The sequence below is a fragment of the Capra hircus genome, chromosome 17, assembly GCF_001704415.2.
Source record: "Capra hircus breed San Clemente chromosome 17, ASM170441v1, whole genome shotgun sequence".
NCBI classification, from domain to species: Eukaryota; Metazoa; Chordata; class Mammalia; order Artiodactyla; family Bovidae; genus Capra; species Capra hircus.
The window spans coordinates 1,243,248-1,260,002 of record NC_030824.1 but is presented as its reverse complement, the minus strand read 5'-3'; the positions used below and the strand labels follow the sequence as shown (position 1 = coordinate 1,260,002).

General features: G+C 53.9%; 1 protein-coding gene across 2 annotated transcripts in view; it reads left to right on the top strand.

The window, feature by feature from the left end:
* The window catches only part of LIMK2 (LIM domain kinase 2), an 85,989-nt gene that overhangs the window by 56,907 nt on the left and 12,327 nt on the right, over window positions 1-16,755 (top strand). Inside the window, exons 1-3 of one of the 2 annotated variants that reach the window (XM_018060950.1) lie at window positions 7,133-7,560; window positions 15,744-15,879; window positions 16,552-16,661. In XM_018060950.1, the coding sequence (XP_017916439.1) occupies window positions 7,508-7,560; window positions 15,744-15,879; window positions 16,552-16,661 (299 nt within the window). In that variant the 5' untranslated portion in view covers window positions 7,133-7,507. Of the gene's footprint in view, window positions 1-7,132; window positions 7,561-15,743; window positions 15,880-16,551; window positions 16,662-16,755 lie in introns of those variants that run through there. The other variant, XM_018060949.1, reaches the window with a different exon arrangement.

Below are 16,755 nucleotides of genomic sequence, written 5' to 3'. Positions count from 1 at the left end.
CCACTGTACCTTGAGCAGCACTGTGGTGTCACTGAGGACAAAAGAGAGGCAGCTACTGTGGGTTCCAGATGAGTAAGAACAGTGCCAGGAGAGGCGCGTCCCCAGTGAGCCGAGACTTCGCAGGGTGTCAGCCACCAAGCCTTCCTTTACTCGTCCAGAATAAGAAGATGACCAGACTGCCTGTAGCCGTTTCCTCCTTTGTAGCAGGGGATGCTAGTGATCTGTCCTGCCTGCCTCTCGGGTTTTGTGTGAGGATAGGATGGAATCACAGGGAAGAGCGCACAGGAGAGGGGAAAGCTGTGCTTTCAGCCTTCAGTCTGCGTCGGAAACACTGGGGCTTACGCAGAATGCAGTTCTTGGGCTGGCTCCCAGCAGTTCTTACTACATCGGCCTGGGGTGGGCTCAGGAAGCTTCATTTTTAACAAGCTGCCCAGGGGCGTCTCATGCTGCTGTTCTTTTAACCATGGTTTCAGAAACACCGCTATAAATCAAAGAACAAGTATAAAATAGTTATTTGAGGCAACTTTAGTGCCTTGGACCTGGAATCCAAAGTCTTGGGTTAAATCCCAGCTCTGCCCATTCCTAAACCCGTGACCTTGAATGACCTTCTCTTTGAGCTTTAGTTCTTCATAAGTACAAAGGAGACGATACTCTTTCTCCTGGAATCCAAAGTCTTGGGTTAAATCCCAGCTCTCCTTATTCTCAGACCTGTGACTTTGAATGACCTTCTCTTTGAATTTCAGTATTTTGTCTGTAAAATGGAGCTGTTACACCCCAACCTCACAGGATTATGAGAATTAAAATGTTATGTGAGCAAGGCAACCTCAGTAAAGGGCTCATGGAATTCGGTCAGTGTTTTACAGAAAGGGAGCCAAGTGTCCGCTACTTCTGGAACGTGGTGTCGTGTTAACAAACATAGGGCGAAAGACAGTCCTTGGCACCGAGCTTAATCATATGGCACAGAAATCTGAATAGAGCCTTAGATGTAGAGTCCAGCCCCTTGAAACTCGGAAGGGAGGATGGAAAGCCCAAGGTATACAAGGGTACCCAGTCACGTGAAATGTGTTTAGATGGAAAAATTATTCCTCAGTACACTGAAGAAAGAAAGGCGGGGGTGGGGGGACCTTATGGGTGTAGGAACAAAACCGCTGTTAGTAACTTTTGAGAAACTGTGCAGAATGGGGTCATCCCCCCGGGTGTAATTGCTTGTTACTGTATAATTGTTAATACCTGATGTGTTCCAGGCATTGGGGATCTAATCATGAATAAGAATGGAGATGGCTAACTGGCCTGGTTTTCAGAAATGAAGAAAAATAGAGATCCTGGAAAAAGTACTCATAATCTTTTTGACTTGACTCCTTCACAGAGTCCTGATGGGAATTTGTGGATGAATTCCAGTGAGGTTCCGTGGAATTTTGCAGATGATGGAATAGGTGGGCAGTGAACACTTAGGACAGGGGCTTCAGCAGCCGTGGATCCATCGTGACTCGTTAGACCTGACTTCATGTTCTCATTGGGTCCTCTTGAATTCTACAAGGCATTGGATAAAATCTTTTGTGACATCCTAACAGTGCGAATGTGGGCAGGAAACCTAGAGAAATCGGAGGCAGAAGTTCAGGGTACCCAGCACTTTGGGGCCCTGTGTTGTTGCAGAGGCCGGATTCCTGAATACTTCACTTGGGCTCCTGTTGAGGAAAGGCCTTAGGACTGGAGGTCGGCAGACCCGGCTTTTAATCTCAGCCCTGAGCTTCCCACAGTAACTCGAATGGGTTGCTAACATCTGTTGGTTTCCCTTGCCTTGTGTGTGCTGTACATACTCCTTTAGAGGTTGTTGCAGGGACTGACCTGGATGATGAACTTGAAAGCTCTCTGTAAATGGAGAACACTTTATAAACCTTAGTTTTCATCAGCAGTCTAGAATTTGCTCATAACAGGGTTCCTGAACCATTTACTAGGTGTCTGTGAACATCAGGTGTGGACCTCACATATTCGATCTGGAGGTAGGTAGATACAGGCTCCGAATCCCTCTTGTATGTGATGTGCTTGAGGACGCATTAGGGAATCCCCTTCCCGAGAAGATATGAGGACTTTGTGGGAGGTGGGCCTGGAAAAGGAAGGAGACAGCTGCCAGCTGGGGGTAGAGGAGGCTGCAGAAGGAGCTAAGGGAACAAGGGCTTGGGGACTACCCAGGGAGAGCCTGCATGGCTGGGTCAGGAAGTGGAGGGGAGGAGGTGGCCAGAGCCGTGACCCCAGGAGCGAAGCTGCAGAGACAGCCTGGGGATCCCCCTGCAGGGCGCCCAGGCAGGCTTAGCTTTGGACAGGAGCGCTAGGAAAAGTGTGTGAGGTGTTTGCTCTAAACTGTGGGACTTCTTTTTGTTTTTGTCCATTTATCATTTTAAAAACCAGCACTTAGGAGCTTCCCTGGTGGTCCAGTGGTTAAGAATTCGCCTTGTAATGCAGCGGACACCGTTTCCATCCCTGGTCTGGGAAGATCGTACATGCCACATGGCAACTAAGCCTGTGCACCACAGTTACTGAGCGCATGTGCCCTAGAGCCCATGCTCTGCAACAAGAGAAGGCGGCGCACCACAACCAGAGGGTGGTCCTGCTAGTGACAGCTAGAGAAAACCTGTGCACAGCAGCAAGGACCCAGCACAGCCCAAAAAAGCAGCACTTAGGGATTTCCCTGGTGGCCCGGTGGCTAAGACTGTTCTCTCCCAATGCAGGGGGCCCGGGTTTGATCCCTAGTGAGGGAACTAGAGCCCTCATGCTGCAAGTAAGACCTGGAGCACACCAAAAAAAAAAAAAATATATATATATATATATATATATGCGCAGCACTTAAGTGTAAGAAAAAAATGTAAGCAGTATGAAAAAGGTAGAAATGAATGCTGTTTCATCTGTGCTGCTTGTTTCATTACCCTAGAGAGAAACCAATTAGCCATGCGGTAGAATCCAGCACGATCGCTAAGGATTATGTATGCAGACTTTTGAAACAATGGGATCACTCTGCACATTCTCTGCGACGCCTGGATTTTTCATATGACGCCTCATCCGGGACAGTTTCTGTTTCAGGACCTAAGGTCTCCCTCATTATTTTTAACGGCTGCATAGTATTCTGTCACATGGATGTGCGATTGGATTTAGCCCAGTCCTGCTGATAGACACATGGATTGTTCCTCATCTTTTAGTGTTAAACCATGCTGTGAACACGTGTCTCGGCACATCTGTAGGAATATTTCTCTGGGCAAAATTTCTAGCAGTAGAATTGCTGGGACTCACCTTCCTGAGAGCTGACTGCTGCTGTAGTGTGGAAAATGAGCTGGAGTAGAAGGGGAGCAGAGGCAGGGAGAACGGCCAGCAGATGGGGTGATGCTGCTCCCCGGCTAAGGTCCCTGAGTACCCGTCCCTGGTCAGAGTCCTCCCGGCCAGTAGAGGGCCCCACAGGGACAGAGTTCCTCAGGCGTCAGGCTGTCTGACCAGAGCTGCCTCCGAGAAGAGGCTGGGGTGATTCATTCATTCACAGTGTTACTTGGGGCCGCCGGCCTTGAGGGCTGTCCCCTCCAGCCTCTCACCAGCCACCTTGAAAACCCCGCTCCTGGCTGATGCCGAGGAGCCGGTTGGCTGGGCTCCCTGCCAGGCTTCCAGCTTGTGAAACGTGCAGATTAATGCCTTTCCTGCCACCTTCCCCTGCCGCCACGCCAGCCCCGGGATCCCGGCACTGCCTGTGGCAGCATCTGCGTCTTGTGCCAGCCGCTCTGGTACCTAGAAGAGTGGCCTCCCACTCAGAACCAATATCCAGGGGCAGGGCATGGAAGTACCGCCTCCACTGTGACCTTTCACCTCCTGTTCTGAGGGGTTCGGGCCCTTCGAAGTTGGCCCCGAGGAGCCACACTTGGGTCTGAGCGGCCAGCGGCTACTCACATCTGGTGGTCCCCCATCTTTCGTGGTTTCTCTGGAGGTCTGGATTTATGGGTGTCAAGCGGACTCTACCTGGGAGGGGCCTGGGAGGCGGCTGCACCTCTTCCTGGGGGAGGTCCTCACATTAGTTCCCCACACACCCACCCACCCACCGAGTCCTGTGTGAGGGAGCAGGGGGATGGAGAGAGCCTGCAGCCTCGCTCGCATTCCTAGACACCGACTCACTGCGCCCGCGCCGCTGGAACAGCAGAGCTGTGTGAAATGTCAGGAGGAGTTATGCTCGCGGGCTCCCTGGCCCTGTCTCGCTGTGGCTCGCATTTTCTGCCACCCGCACTCTGTTCATCAGATGGAAATCGGAAGGTGCAATTAGAAGATAATTTGCTAGTTCCAGACTTAATTTGGGGCCCCCTCCTTGCCTGATCGAATTACAGGGGAACATAATAGATTTTTGGTGAGAAGTGGTTGGCTGGAAAAAAGGGAGCTCTCCGCTCTCCAGCTGGGCGGGCCTTTCAGTATCCCGCGTGCCATCCCCCCTCTGTTCTGTGTGCCCCCCTCCTCTCTGGCTCTTGTGTGGCCCCCAGGCTGGAATTCTGATCCTCCCAGGGACAGCTCAAGAGGTCTAAACTCAGATTGAGACCCAGGGGAAACGGGGAGCCCTCTGCAACTTCACAGGGCTGAAAAACTTGGAAGCTGGCCGTTTTTTACAGACATCACCGAGACCGAGACAGAGGCAGCGACTTGCTGAAGGCCACAGAGCGAGCCTGTAGCGGTAGTAATAATGGTCTTAATGATATTAGCAGCTAACATTTATCAACCCTTAATGTGTTCCAGACTCTGTGCCAAGGGCTTACGTGCAGGGCCTTGTCGCATTCAAACCCAGACAGTCTGGCTGCAGTCCCAGGCCAGGCTCCAGCATAGCAACGGTAGAGCCCAGGATCGACAGCCCAGGTTCGAATCCTGCCTGGACCTCTCACACGTGCAGCTGGTTGACCTCAGGCACGGGGTCTATACTCTGTGTACCTCAGTTCCTTCCACCATAAAAAGCGGGGAGTCACAGGACTGTCAGCTGGCGTGGTTTAAGTCCATTCATGTGTGTAAGGCGCTGCGCAGGGCTTGGGCAGGGTGCGCGCTGGTCCAGTGCTCACTGCCCGCGGCCACCTCGGGGGCTGGAGCGTGGGGCCCGTGTGGTAGGACACAGGCGTGGCTGCCGTCTGCACGAATGCAGGAAGTGGTCTTCAGTATTAGAGGCCAGGTACAGTGTGGTTGAGGGAGCTGCCTGCGGGGCAGAAGCCAGCAGACTAGCCCACTGCCTCTTTTTGCACAGCCTTTTGATTTTCATTTTTTATCTTTTTTTTTTTCCAAAAATATATTTATTTATTCGACTGCGTCGGGTCTTCTTGCAGCATGCGGGCTTTCTCTAGTTGTGGTTGCCCTGCAACATGTGGGTTCTTAGTCCCCTGGCCAGGGAGCAAACCCACGTCCTTGGCATTGGAAGGCAGATTCTTAACCACTGGACCACCGGGGCAGTCCCTTCACATTCTTAAACAGAGGAAAGCAAAAGAGTATTTTGTGGCACGTGAAAACAGCACAAAATTCAAACTTCTGTATCCATAAGTAAAGCATTATGGGAACATAGCAACATCTGTTCGTTTGTTTTATATATATAGGCCACTGTCGTGCTGCAGTGACAAAATCCGCATTCATTTTAGGCCTCCACAGCTTAAAATGTTTGCTCTCTGGCCCTTTACAGAAAAGTGTCCCAACTCCGGCTCTTACTGGATTTGAAACCCAGCTCCCTCACTCAGCAGCTGTTTGTCTTCAGGCTAGTGACACAACACTTAGGAACCTCGGTTTCATCATCTGTTAAATGGGGGTGATAACATCTACCCCACGTATTGGCCATTTAAGTATGACAGATAAGTGATAATGCAGGGCCTGGAACATCCTAAGTGCTCCATAAGTGTAGCTTATAACAGGGTGCAGACACCCTGTCTTATCACTTGCGTCCTTATCCCCGTGCCCCATCAGTAGAGGAATGGGAAGCAGCCCCCCAAGCTCCCAGCCTCCACCTTCGCCATGGGCTTTCCTGTTGCTGGGACAGGGTGACTTACATGGAGAGGAGCGTGGGAGAAAGCAGGCGTCGCTCCCTCAAGTCCAGCAGTGGGGTCTGGACGTGCCCCCATTTTCCTTAGGCAGAGGGTGAGGGACTCTCGATGGTGGGCCCTGGTTTAGCCAGTCCCCTCTCCAGACACCTGGCTCATAGTCCCCACAGGCACCCTGGGCCTTGCCCTCCATCGTGCCCTGGTTTTCAGTGTGAGAAGCCTGGTTTCCGTGGGCACCGGGGAAGAAGCACCACTGCCTGCTGAGGCCGATGGGTGGCATTCCGGGAATGAATGAATGAGTGAGAGGGCACAAGTGACCTGGACTCCAGTCCTGTGCTCCTCCTGTGTGCAGAAGGGTTTTGCGGGAGATGTTTTACTTTGAAGAGGCAGAATGAAGCTCGGCGGCTGAGACCTCCAGCTCTAGAGTCACATGAGTCTGCATTTAAATACCAGCCCTGCTGCCGACTAGTTATTTGGCCATGGGTAAGTGACCTAATCTCTGTACCTCGCTTCCCTTGTTTCCACTGAGGAGACAGCTCCCATGTCAGAGAAATAAAACAGTATCACACGGCGCTTGTCACAGGAGACACGGCAGGCAACATAACGCTCTGGGCCTTGTTTCCTCATCTGCGGTGCAGCTCTGCCCAGAAGTGGAGTGCCCAGGCCAGGCAGAGGGAAGGAATGAATGGGGATCCTCGTGCCAGCACCGAGTAGATGCCAGCCCGGAGCCGAGAGCCCAGAGGGCAGCTCCCAGGCCCTGGGTCTCTGGACGGGCCTCTGCGGCCGAGGGCCCCCCCTTTAGGGGGTGTGGCTTGGCCTGGAGCTGGTCTCCTGGGCTTTTCTTCACCTCCGAGCAGAGTTCCCATCCTTTGGGCAGCTCTTAAGGCCGAGGACACTTGGGGCAGCTGTGCCCACCCCGTCTCCTGCGCTGCCCTTCCTGAGGCTCAGGGATGGACACCCAGCCAGTCCTGGTTATTGTCTGCGGCGCCAGCCTGCAGCCTCTGTCCCGCTCGGCTCCACCCCTTGCCTGCAAGGTCTGTTTCCTAATAGCTGCTCCAACCACACACCTCGTTCCGCGCGGAGCCCCTCCCCTTCCTCCCTCCCTCCCCCGGCAGGGGTGGGGCTGCCGCGGAAGGCTAACTTGACAGCAGCGCCTCTTTCTTGGCGAGTCACCGGCCCCTGCCTGAGAATGCCTGAGTGCGTGTAGCCTCTGCAGAGAGGTGCTTCTCCCGAGTCCCACGGGGCCGCCCAGCCTCGGAGAACCGGGGAGCAGCGTCCCAGCCATGAGCCCCTGCGGGACTTCGCTGGGGGGCAAGGGGCTCAGCGCGCTCACGCCCCTCCGGCCGCCCCGGAGGGAGAGGTGAGCTGGGCAGCCAGTGCTGCCGGAGCCCCAGGCCTGTCATGGTGGCCGCCCGCAGGCCGGAGGCCCTCCCCGACGGGTTTGCAGCTGAGCTTGTGTCTTGTGTGTCTGGCGTGGGAAGAAGATGGGGAGTTACTTGTCCGTCCAGGCTTACTTCACCTCCAGAGACCCCTTCCGGTGAGTCGCTCTTCCCATCTCCTCTTTGGGCCCCGGTCCTGAGGGGAGCACCGAGGCCGCTCTCCTCTGCCTCTCGGGTTTTTCTTGTCCTCATCGTGCGTCTGTCAGGCAGAAGCCAGTGGAAGCCACTTCCCCACGGAACCAGGTCCCCCCACCCCAGGTGCTGGGAAGGGAGGGGAGGGGCGGTCGGGCCGCAGCCGCCAGGGAGCTCGGCCTCCCGGGGCTTCCCAGACGCACCTGGACGAGCCTCCGAGAGGTGCAAGGTGCTACCGAGCTGGCCTGCTCCCCGTGCTGCTGCTTCCGGGGGGAGCACAGGAGGGGCTGTTCTTCCAGCTCTCCACGTCTCACCTGTGGGCTGTGCCGCCTGCCCGGGAATTTGTCCCAACAAGCAGGATGGGCAGGTTTTGCCAAACAGCGTGGAAGCCGGGGAGGCTGGGTGTGGGCAGCCCGGTACACAGTAAGCTCTCTCATTACACACGTTTGTTCTCTTAATAGCAGGCGCCTTGGCCTCTGGCCTCTAAGGGCTCCTGCGTTCCCTGTGAGTAGGGTTGCCTGGCAAAGGCCTGGGCACGTGAGACCTGGGGCAGCTGGCTTTGGAGGGTCCGGAGCTGGGGGGCCAGCCCCCATGCCTGCCAGGTCCCCAGGCCCGAGCTTCTGCGGGGCTTCTCACAGGTAGATGTGGAAACTTCCGGTCTACCTCCGACCTGCCTTTCTCTGCTGTCTGCCCCACCCCACCTCCGAACAGAAACTCCCCAGGGGGTTCTGGCCTCTGGGTCCCTCCTGGCTGGAGCCATTCCTGGCTGGGGTGGAGCTTGTTTTCATTCTTTGGGAGCAGCCTGTTCTGAGGTCTGCCTCCCCCTCACCAGTGGTCCTGGTCAGCTTCTCCTTCTGGCGTCCCCAGCCCAGCCCCTTGCCCAGACTGCGCTGCGGGGATCAGAGTCTCAGAGTCGGGTGGCCGTGCCCTGGGCAGAAAAGCAGAGTACCACGTGGCTTCTCAGAATCACCGGACCTTGGCCGAGTGGTGGGAAACTCCAGGGTCTGAGGGGGCGGGATAAAACTGGTCCTCAGGGCTGCCTCTTCCAGACATCCTGCCTGGCACTTCATCCTTCAGTCTCTTGACAGCCCCAAGACCTTTGGTGTCCCCATTTTACAGATGTGGTAGCTGCTTTCAGCAGAGTTAACTTGCGGGGTCTCTCTGGCCAGCCTCGTCTGTCTGCATCGTTTGTTTTCTCGTCCTCAGGAGGCTGCACCTCCCCCTGCATGTATCTCCCCCAGGACCATTCTCGGGTTTGCTTTCCTCTCGCAGAGGAGAGAGCGAGCAAGCAGGGAAAGGCTTCCCCATAATTTTCCTGGCACATGGCGGGGACAGCAGAGAACCTCCTCTGCAGGGCCATCGGGGATGGGGATTGATCTTGAGTTGTACCATGTGGAATCAAGATGCCAAGTGTTTGAACCAGCCACTAGTTTAAGCCAGGGCCTCATTAATCCCTCTTACTCTTAATCCTGGATCGGCAAGCCTGGGGGTGGGGTGGCTCCCTTAGAAGCCAGGAATGTGTGTCCCTTTTAATCTCTGGGGGTACGAGACAGCCTCTCAGGAGCTCAAGCAGATAATGGACAGTCAGCATGGACCCGTGAGGACCCGGCCACCGCGCCACCCAGGTCTGCCCGTGCTTTGTCTTGCTCTGCCCCAGCCCCTCCGGGCAACCTGACAGCCCTCCCCTCAACTCTGTTTGCCCAGCTGGAGTCAGGGGGGACTGACTGGCCAGCCACAGACCCTCTCCCCTCCCCCTAGATGGGAGGCCACATTCCTGAAGCCACTTCTGAAAAGCTAGCCAGCATGGGGCTCTGTGCCCCGCCTCCCCACCCAGGGACCACCCAGACCCTCTCCTCTCCCAGGTGGCAGTCCAGTCAGCCACCAGTGTCACTGCCCGGCCAGAAAGCTGCTTCTGCCCTCGCCCCCTCCTTTACTGCAGGATGTCCTCAAGGGCTGCCCTCTGACTAGGTGCCTGACCCCACCCTGGGCCTCAGTTTCCTCCCCTGCGGAGCATAGGGACTGGATTTTCTGGGCTCCTCAACACGACCCTTGCCAGATTCTGTGGAAGAAATTAAGTCCTTGACCCCAGGCCTTGAGCACAGAGTTCTGGGTCTGCAGCTTCAAGGAGAGTGACGCAACCAGATTCCATGGGGACATGATCAGGCGTGACAGCTCGCCGGGGAGGGAAGTGGGAGCCGGGGATGAAGAATGCGATTTCTGTGCCCCAGGCGCCCTTGCCCGGCAGGCAGGCAGGCAGGCATCGTCTCCCCCTGCCCGTGCACCAGGCTTGGGGGCTGAGACAGAGTCATGAGCGTCCTCGCGAGTAAGAAAACCCCTCCAATCGGAATTTACAGAAGAGGAAAATTAAGGTGGGACTTTGTCTGACATCATTAAAGGATTTTTCTTTTTACAGCTTTCCCCTTAATGCCTGACATCAATTTAGTGAGTTTGGTTTACGCATTGTCTCTTGAAGAAAACAAGTGCATCTTTGTATTCTAAAGCAACCCTTGTTCAAAGGGAGAAACTCTTCTTAACCCTGCCCACCTTCACAGTCACATTTGGCAGCTGCCTTAGGTCCCCTGGGACTCTCTCTCTCCTCTGAAAAATGAAGGACTCAGATCAGGTGAATGGTTCCCAGCTCTGCAACCCACGTGGCTCCTCAGACACACAAGCCCTCTTCCATTAGCTGCAGCAGCACGGCACAGATTACTTGAAACCACAGGCTTTCTGGCTTCTGGTTGGAACCGAGTCAGCACACTCTGGCAACACTTATTTCTTGCTGATCAGAGGCTCATTATGTGTTTGGTTAATTTTTTCAAACAGGATAACATCCTATTTATTCCATAATAATTACAGCTTAATTGACAGCCTGTTTCAGTCTGCGGGGTCTACAGGAAGGAGGGGTGATAAGGGGTCTGGGGTGGAAGAAGGCTGAGCTCTGACCGACCGGAGTCTCTGGGCCCCTGCTCTATCTGCCCCCAACCCCTTCGGGCCCAGAGGAGGTGTGGCAGCCCTAGTCGTGACACTCAGGCCAGAGCAGAGAGATCCACCAGGTGCCCCGTCCACCCCAGTCAGTGCTCAGAGGCAGAGGCTGGAGAAGCTTCTCCCACTCTGCTTTCTGCTCAGTCAGAGGCTAAGGATGAGCAGCCGACCAGGCCCTCAAGCAGGACGTGGGAGGGCTTGTTCATTAACTGTGTAAATCCGCGGTAACAATGGCTGTTCTGGCGCTCTCACCACCTAAGGTAGAAAATTTACCTGTAAACATTCGGTCTGAAGAATTTTCATGTGACTGAGGGCTGGGCCTCTGTCTTATCTCACTTGGCTTCTCTCAGCACCTTGCTTGTTCCATCTTGCACACCCTCCATGAACAGTAACTGTTTCCTAATTGGTCAGAATTGATTATAATCAATTGATTTCTAACTGGCTAGATAAATAATTCATTTGAGGACCTTCCCTGTTTCCAGAAGTCTGTTTGGTTCTGGGCCAAGAAAAAGGGCCCTGTTGCTTGGGCCCGGGGAGGGAGGGCTCTGTCTCCTTTGACCCTGGTGTTCTCCAACTGGAGAGGGAGGCGGGGAGGTGAGCACTTTCTGGGCCAGGCTCGCGCTGGGTGTCTGTACGTGGTTTAACTCTCATCATCACCAGTATGCGAATGAGGACACTGAGGCTCAGGGTCATGAAGTAACCGGCTTCAGGTGACTCAGATAGTGAGTGGCAAAGACGGAATGTGGACCCAGGTCTTAAGTTATTTATGAAACTTTAATTTGATCATTATGTTTTAACCAGTATGTTCCCTGCTAACTCCAAAGGCTTTTGCTTGGATCTGAGCCTTCCACTGAACCGACCATCAGGGTTTGGTCCACTCTAGCTGCCCAGGCTCTCCATAGTGCTCCGGGAAAGTTCTGGAGGTTGTTAAAGCCCGTGGCTGGAGAGTCTCTGCTCCGTTCACTGCTCTGGAGAGTGTGTTGGCTGATGCCTTGGCCCTGGGGTCTGGCTCCACCGCCAGCCCCACCACCTCCAAGCTCGATGCTCTGGGCCTGTAGCCAGGGCACATGCTAACTTTCACTTGAAACTTCGGAAAACTGAAGGCTGGGAAGGGCTTTGGGGAGAAGGTATTGTGGCCATGGCCCCTGAGGACCGAGGTGGGATTCTGCTCAGTCACACCTTACATTCCCAGAGTGGGTTTTGGACCCTTTTAATAGGGGCAGAGTCTGCCGGGGGCCAGCCTCCCATGGACTCAGCGGAGGAGGAGAGTCATTGTGCCACTTAACGTTGGGTCCTTTGGCTTCAGTAGAAGCACCAGCAGGTATTGACACTCAAAGGGACGCGCGCTGTCAGGGCTCCAGCCTCTGTGTCTTCACAGACGCGAGCCCCAAGGCCCAGCTTAGTGGATGTGCTGTGCCATGAGGCGCAGGCCCACATCGGTGCAGATTCCGGCTCCATCTTGTCTGTTCCGGGAGACTTCGCAGAAGTGACTTGACTCTGCTTTTCAGTCTCCTAGTCTGTGAAACAGGGCTAATCCTATCACCCTGCAGGGTGCGGTCAGGGTTAGAGCTCATGTAAGTTAGGTGTCTCCTCGAAACAGGTCACCGTGGCTGCTGTGAACATTTAAGCAAGTCTGCCCCAGCAATGTCCCCGGAGGCCCAGAACCTCTTGTGTCCTGTGTAAAGCAGCCTGGGGGCCCACAGCCCGGCCTCCTGTCAGGCGTTCAGCTTCCTGCTCTTCAGAGACGCCTGTGGTAGCCGGCCCTGCCTGAGCAGCCGGCTGTGCCCTGCAGAGGCATTCCTTGATGCAGATGTGTGCATGGTGGTGTCACGCTCCGGCCAGGTCTTCTTCCCGGGAGGCCGGCACGTCTGGCTCCTGCATGCCTGCACTCGCCCCTCTCCCTGGCCCCCTCCCGGGCCTGGCCTGGGCTACTTGCAAGATACTGGCAGTGGAGAGGAGGACGTGTTTGGTGCTCCCATGCCCTGCAGCGCGCATACCATGGCAGGGGTGTAACAGGGCCCCTGCCAGCGGTTGGTGCAGGTTCGTCTGCAGCAGCTCTCCTCCACCTCAGACAGGAGAGGGACAGGCGGGGCCCGGCGACTGGGAGCCACGGAACCCTAATGCTCCCACCTGGACCGCTGGTGCTCGCCACGCCCGCAGTGTTCACTCTGGAAATGTTTGCTGAGGGCTTACTCCAAAGGCCCTTTGCACAGTGCTGAGTCTCGCAGGGGTGAGTGGGACGCTGATCCTCTCCTCAGTGAAGGAAGAAGGCAGGTACCCAGATGCTTTACATGAGAAGGTGGGAGAATGAAGGCCTGCCCCTGGTGCCGGCCCCTGTGCCGGGCACGTCACCACCGCCCAGAACTGAGTTCTGTCCTCACTGCCTGCCTGGAAATAGGTGACGTTGCCACTACAGAAATGAGGAGCCGAGCAGCTGGCCCGAGATCACCCAGGGGCGGGGTGGGGGGAGGTGCGTGATGCTGAGATTGGAGCCTTGGAGCATCCAGGGGGAAGTCTAATCCCCTCAGTCTACAGGTGGGGGCACGGAGCCCAGAGAGGGAGAGGGGCTTGTCCAGAGACATGTGGTTCCTAAGAACCTGAACCTGGTGTCTCCTCCCAGCTCAGAGCGCGTGTAAAAGTGTGCCTTTTATGCTGAGAGGAGCTGGAGTTGCGTGCCCAGAACACCTCCTGTAACTTGTGGTCTGCACTGAGCCGTCCTGGGTACTTTACATCCATACTCATCTACCTGAAATTCAACAGCCAAAGGACAAATGAGAAATGCTAAGGGTGGGTGGCTGATGGCGGACGCTCCATCTCAGCCTCTCCCCCTGCCATGCTAATCAAGTTTCGTTTAGATTTTCTCTTCCTCCACTCGTTATAAGCTCTTGGAAGTGGAGGAGGGGACCCTGTATAATCTATCTTTTCTATCTGCAGCACCTATCAAGTTACTCTAAGAACACACTTGCTTTGCCCTTCACAGTTTGCAGAAGACTTTGCTCTTTATTAACTTACTTGTTCATAGTGGCTCTTTGTAGATGCTATGGGTCACATTCTGTCAGTGAGAAAAAGCTAGTAAGAGAAGTTGTCCAAAAACCACCCAGCTAATGGCAGTAAGTGGCCAATAACAGGAGCTTCCATTATCATCATCACTCAATAGCAGTGGACACTACAGCATTCTTAGCGTGCTAGGCCTTTTATATAAGCTGTCTTATTTTAAAAATTTTTGGCTCTGCCACACAGCTTGTGGGACCCTCGTTCCCCAAGCAGAGATCGAACCTTTGCCCCATACAGTGGAAGCACTGGACTGCCAGGGAGGTCCCAAACTGTCTAGTTTAAAACGTATTATTTTATTTTCACAGTAGTCTATCTTACAGATAAGGAAGCTGGGTCAGAGAAGTGAAATAACTTGCCCAAGATGACATAACTAGTAAGCGGCAGGTCAGGATTTAAACCAAGAACAGTTCCACCCTTCCCCTCAGAAAGCACGGAGAGTGTGGGTGCCGCGAGGCCTCGATGACAAGAGCAGAGTCTGCTAACTAGGCAGAGGGAGGTGGGACAGGCTGACCCGGCCGAGGGGCTCTTAGCTCTGAGTGCCAGGGTCAGACGCGAGGATGAGCGCGTGTGTAGGCGTGACCCCAGAACACCCCGAGCCTGAGCAAGTGTGGAGCTTCACAGCCCAGTGACGGGGGGAGAAAGGAGCTCTGGGCTCACACACATGTTACACGGTGCTGATGGAGGTTTTCTTCCCCTCATTATTTTATTTTGAAAAATTTCAGATCTATAGAAGAGCTGAAAGACTAATTGAAAGAACACTCATGTATCCTTCACCTAAGATTCATCACTTGTTACAGTTAAGCCACTTCATATGTCTGCATACACACATACACAGAGCTTTATTTTTTACTTATTTACAAGTGAATTGCAAGTAAGAGGAAATCAGTCCTGGGTGTCCTTTGGTAGGACTGATGTTGAAGCTGAAACTCCAATACTTTGGCCACCTGATGCGAAGAGCTGACTCATTTGAAAAGACCCTGATGCTGGGATTGAGGGCAGGAGGAGAAGGGGACAACAGAGGATGAGATAGTTGGATGGCATCACTGACTCAATGGACATGAGTTTGGGTGGACTCTGGGAGTTGGTGATGGACAGGGAGGCCTGGCATGATGCGATTCATGGGGTCGCAAAGAGTCAGACACGACTGAGTGACTGAACTAAATTGACTCTCCTTATTAGTTTACTATTTTTCTTCTATAAATTCTTCTATATAGGCAAAGTATCATTATCGCATCTAAAAAATTAACAGTAATTTTGCATTATAATCTAATGTATAGGCGAAATTCAGATTTCCTCAGTTCCAAAAATGTCAGTCTTGTCTGTTTTCATTTTCAATCCAGAATCAAATCCAAGGTTTAGGTGTTGTATTTGGGGGTTTCTGTGTCTCTGGGCTTTTCTAATCCCTGTGCCTTAACTTTCTGGATTTGCCTGATTGTTTCTATATACTTGATCTGTTTTTCTCAAGGATGCTCATAGGTAATGCTGTTGGAGATGGGTAGGTTATGAAGAGTGGAGGTCACTGAGCTTCTTTGGTTCATTGAGGTATCGGTCTTGACCAGAAGTTCTTAACTGGTGCATGAATGGGCTTCAGTCCTATGACATGTACCCCATACCTAAATTAGATGCACATTTTCCTCATATGTGTATTTTTGGGGTAGAGGCTTCTTACTCAGTCACTAAATCATGTCCAACTCTTTGCAACCCCATGGAGTGCAGCACACCAGGCTTCCCTGCCTTCTACTATCTCCCAGAGTTTGCTCATTGAATCTGTGATGCCATCCAACCATCTCATCCTCTCTGTCACCCCCTTCTCCTCCTGCCCTCAATCTTCCCCAGCATGAAAGTCTTTTCCAGTGAGTTGGCTCTTTGCATCAGGTGGCCAAAGTATTGGAGCTTCAGCTTCAGGATGAGTCCTCCTAGTGAATATTCAAGGTTGATTTCCTTTAGGATTGACCAGTTTGATCTCTCTGCAGTCCAAGGGACTCTGAAGAGTCTTCCCCAGCATCACAATTCAAAAGCCAAGAGGTTTCTTGGCTCTTATCAAATTATCAAATTCTCCAAGGATTTCAAGACCCAGAAAGGTTTAGGTTTCTGTTCTTGCCTTGCTTTTCAGGTGTTCTGAATGCCAGGATTCCCTCACCAACTGGTACTATGAGAAAGATGGGAAGCTGTACTGCCACAAGGACTACTGGGGGAAGTTTGGGGAGTTCTGCCACGGATGCTCTCTGCTGATGACGGGGCCCGTCATGGTGAGTGCATCGCTCCATCTCTGCCCCCTCCGTCGTCAGAGTTCATTGGCAGTGCCTCCGGTTCCCTGTAGCCATCCACCTTCTGTCTTCCCGTCAGCTGAGGCCTCTCCCTTTATCCAGTCGCTTAACAGATAATTTTTAGGACCTATTAGGTGCCAGATATGATCCATCTCTCAGAGACTTAACAGTCCAGTGTTGGGAGGGCTGGGCAGGCAAGGAGGGGAGATGGTGAGATGGGATGGGGCCCTAAAGGGGAGCGTGAGCCTCCCTCCTGGGGATGATGACTTCTGGGGTCCTGTGCCCATGGCTGAGACCAAGAGTTTTTTTCTTACAATCTCAGAAATGACAGGGAGGGACTTCCCTGCTGGTCCAGTGGTTAGGACTCATCGCTCTCACTGCCAAGGGCCTGGTTTCTGTCCCTAGTTGGAGAACTAAGATTCTGCAGGTCACACAGTGTTGACAAACAAAAAGAAATGACAGAGAGGCACCAATCCAGCCCTTTCTCTGGAAGCTCTGGGACAGGGAGGGCAAAGGTCAGCGATAACTGGGCAGGGATGGTCTGTAGATCCCTGATGATGGGAGGCCCCTCCCCGACGCCGCCCTCCACTCCGGCAACAGCGACAACTCATTTCCTCCCCGCGTCTGCCCACCTTTCTCCCCACCTGCCCACAGGTGGCCGGGGAGTACAAGTACCACCCAGAATGCTTCGCCTGCATGAGCTGCAAGGTGATCATCGAGGATGGGGACGCATACGCCCTGGTGCAGCACGCCACCCTCTACTGGTAAGATGGTGGCCCCGTGCTCCTTCCCGACAAGGGTGGCTGAGCGGGAGGGGAAGCGGCAGTGTGGATTGGGCAGGAGGACTGCTGGGGTCTC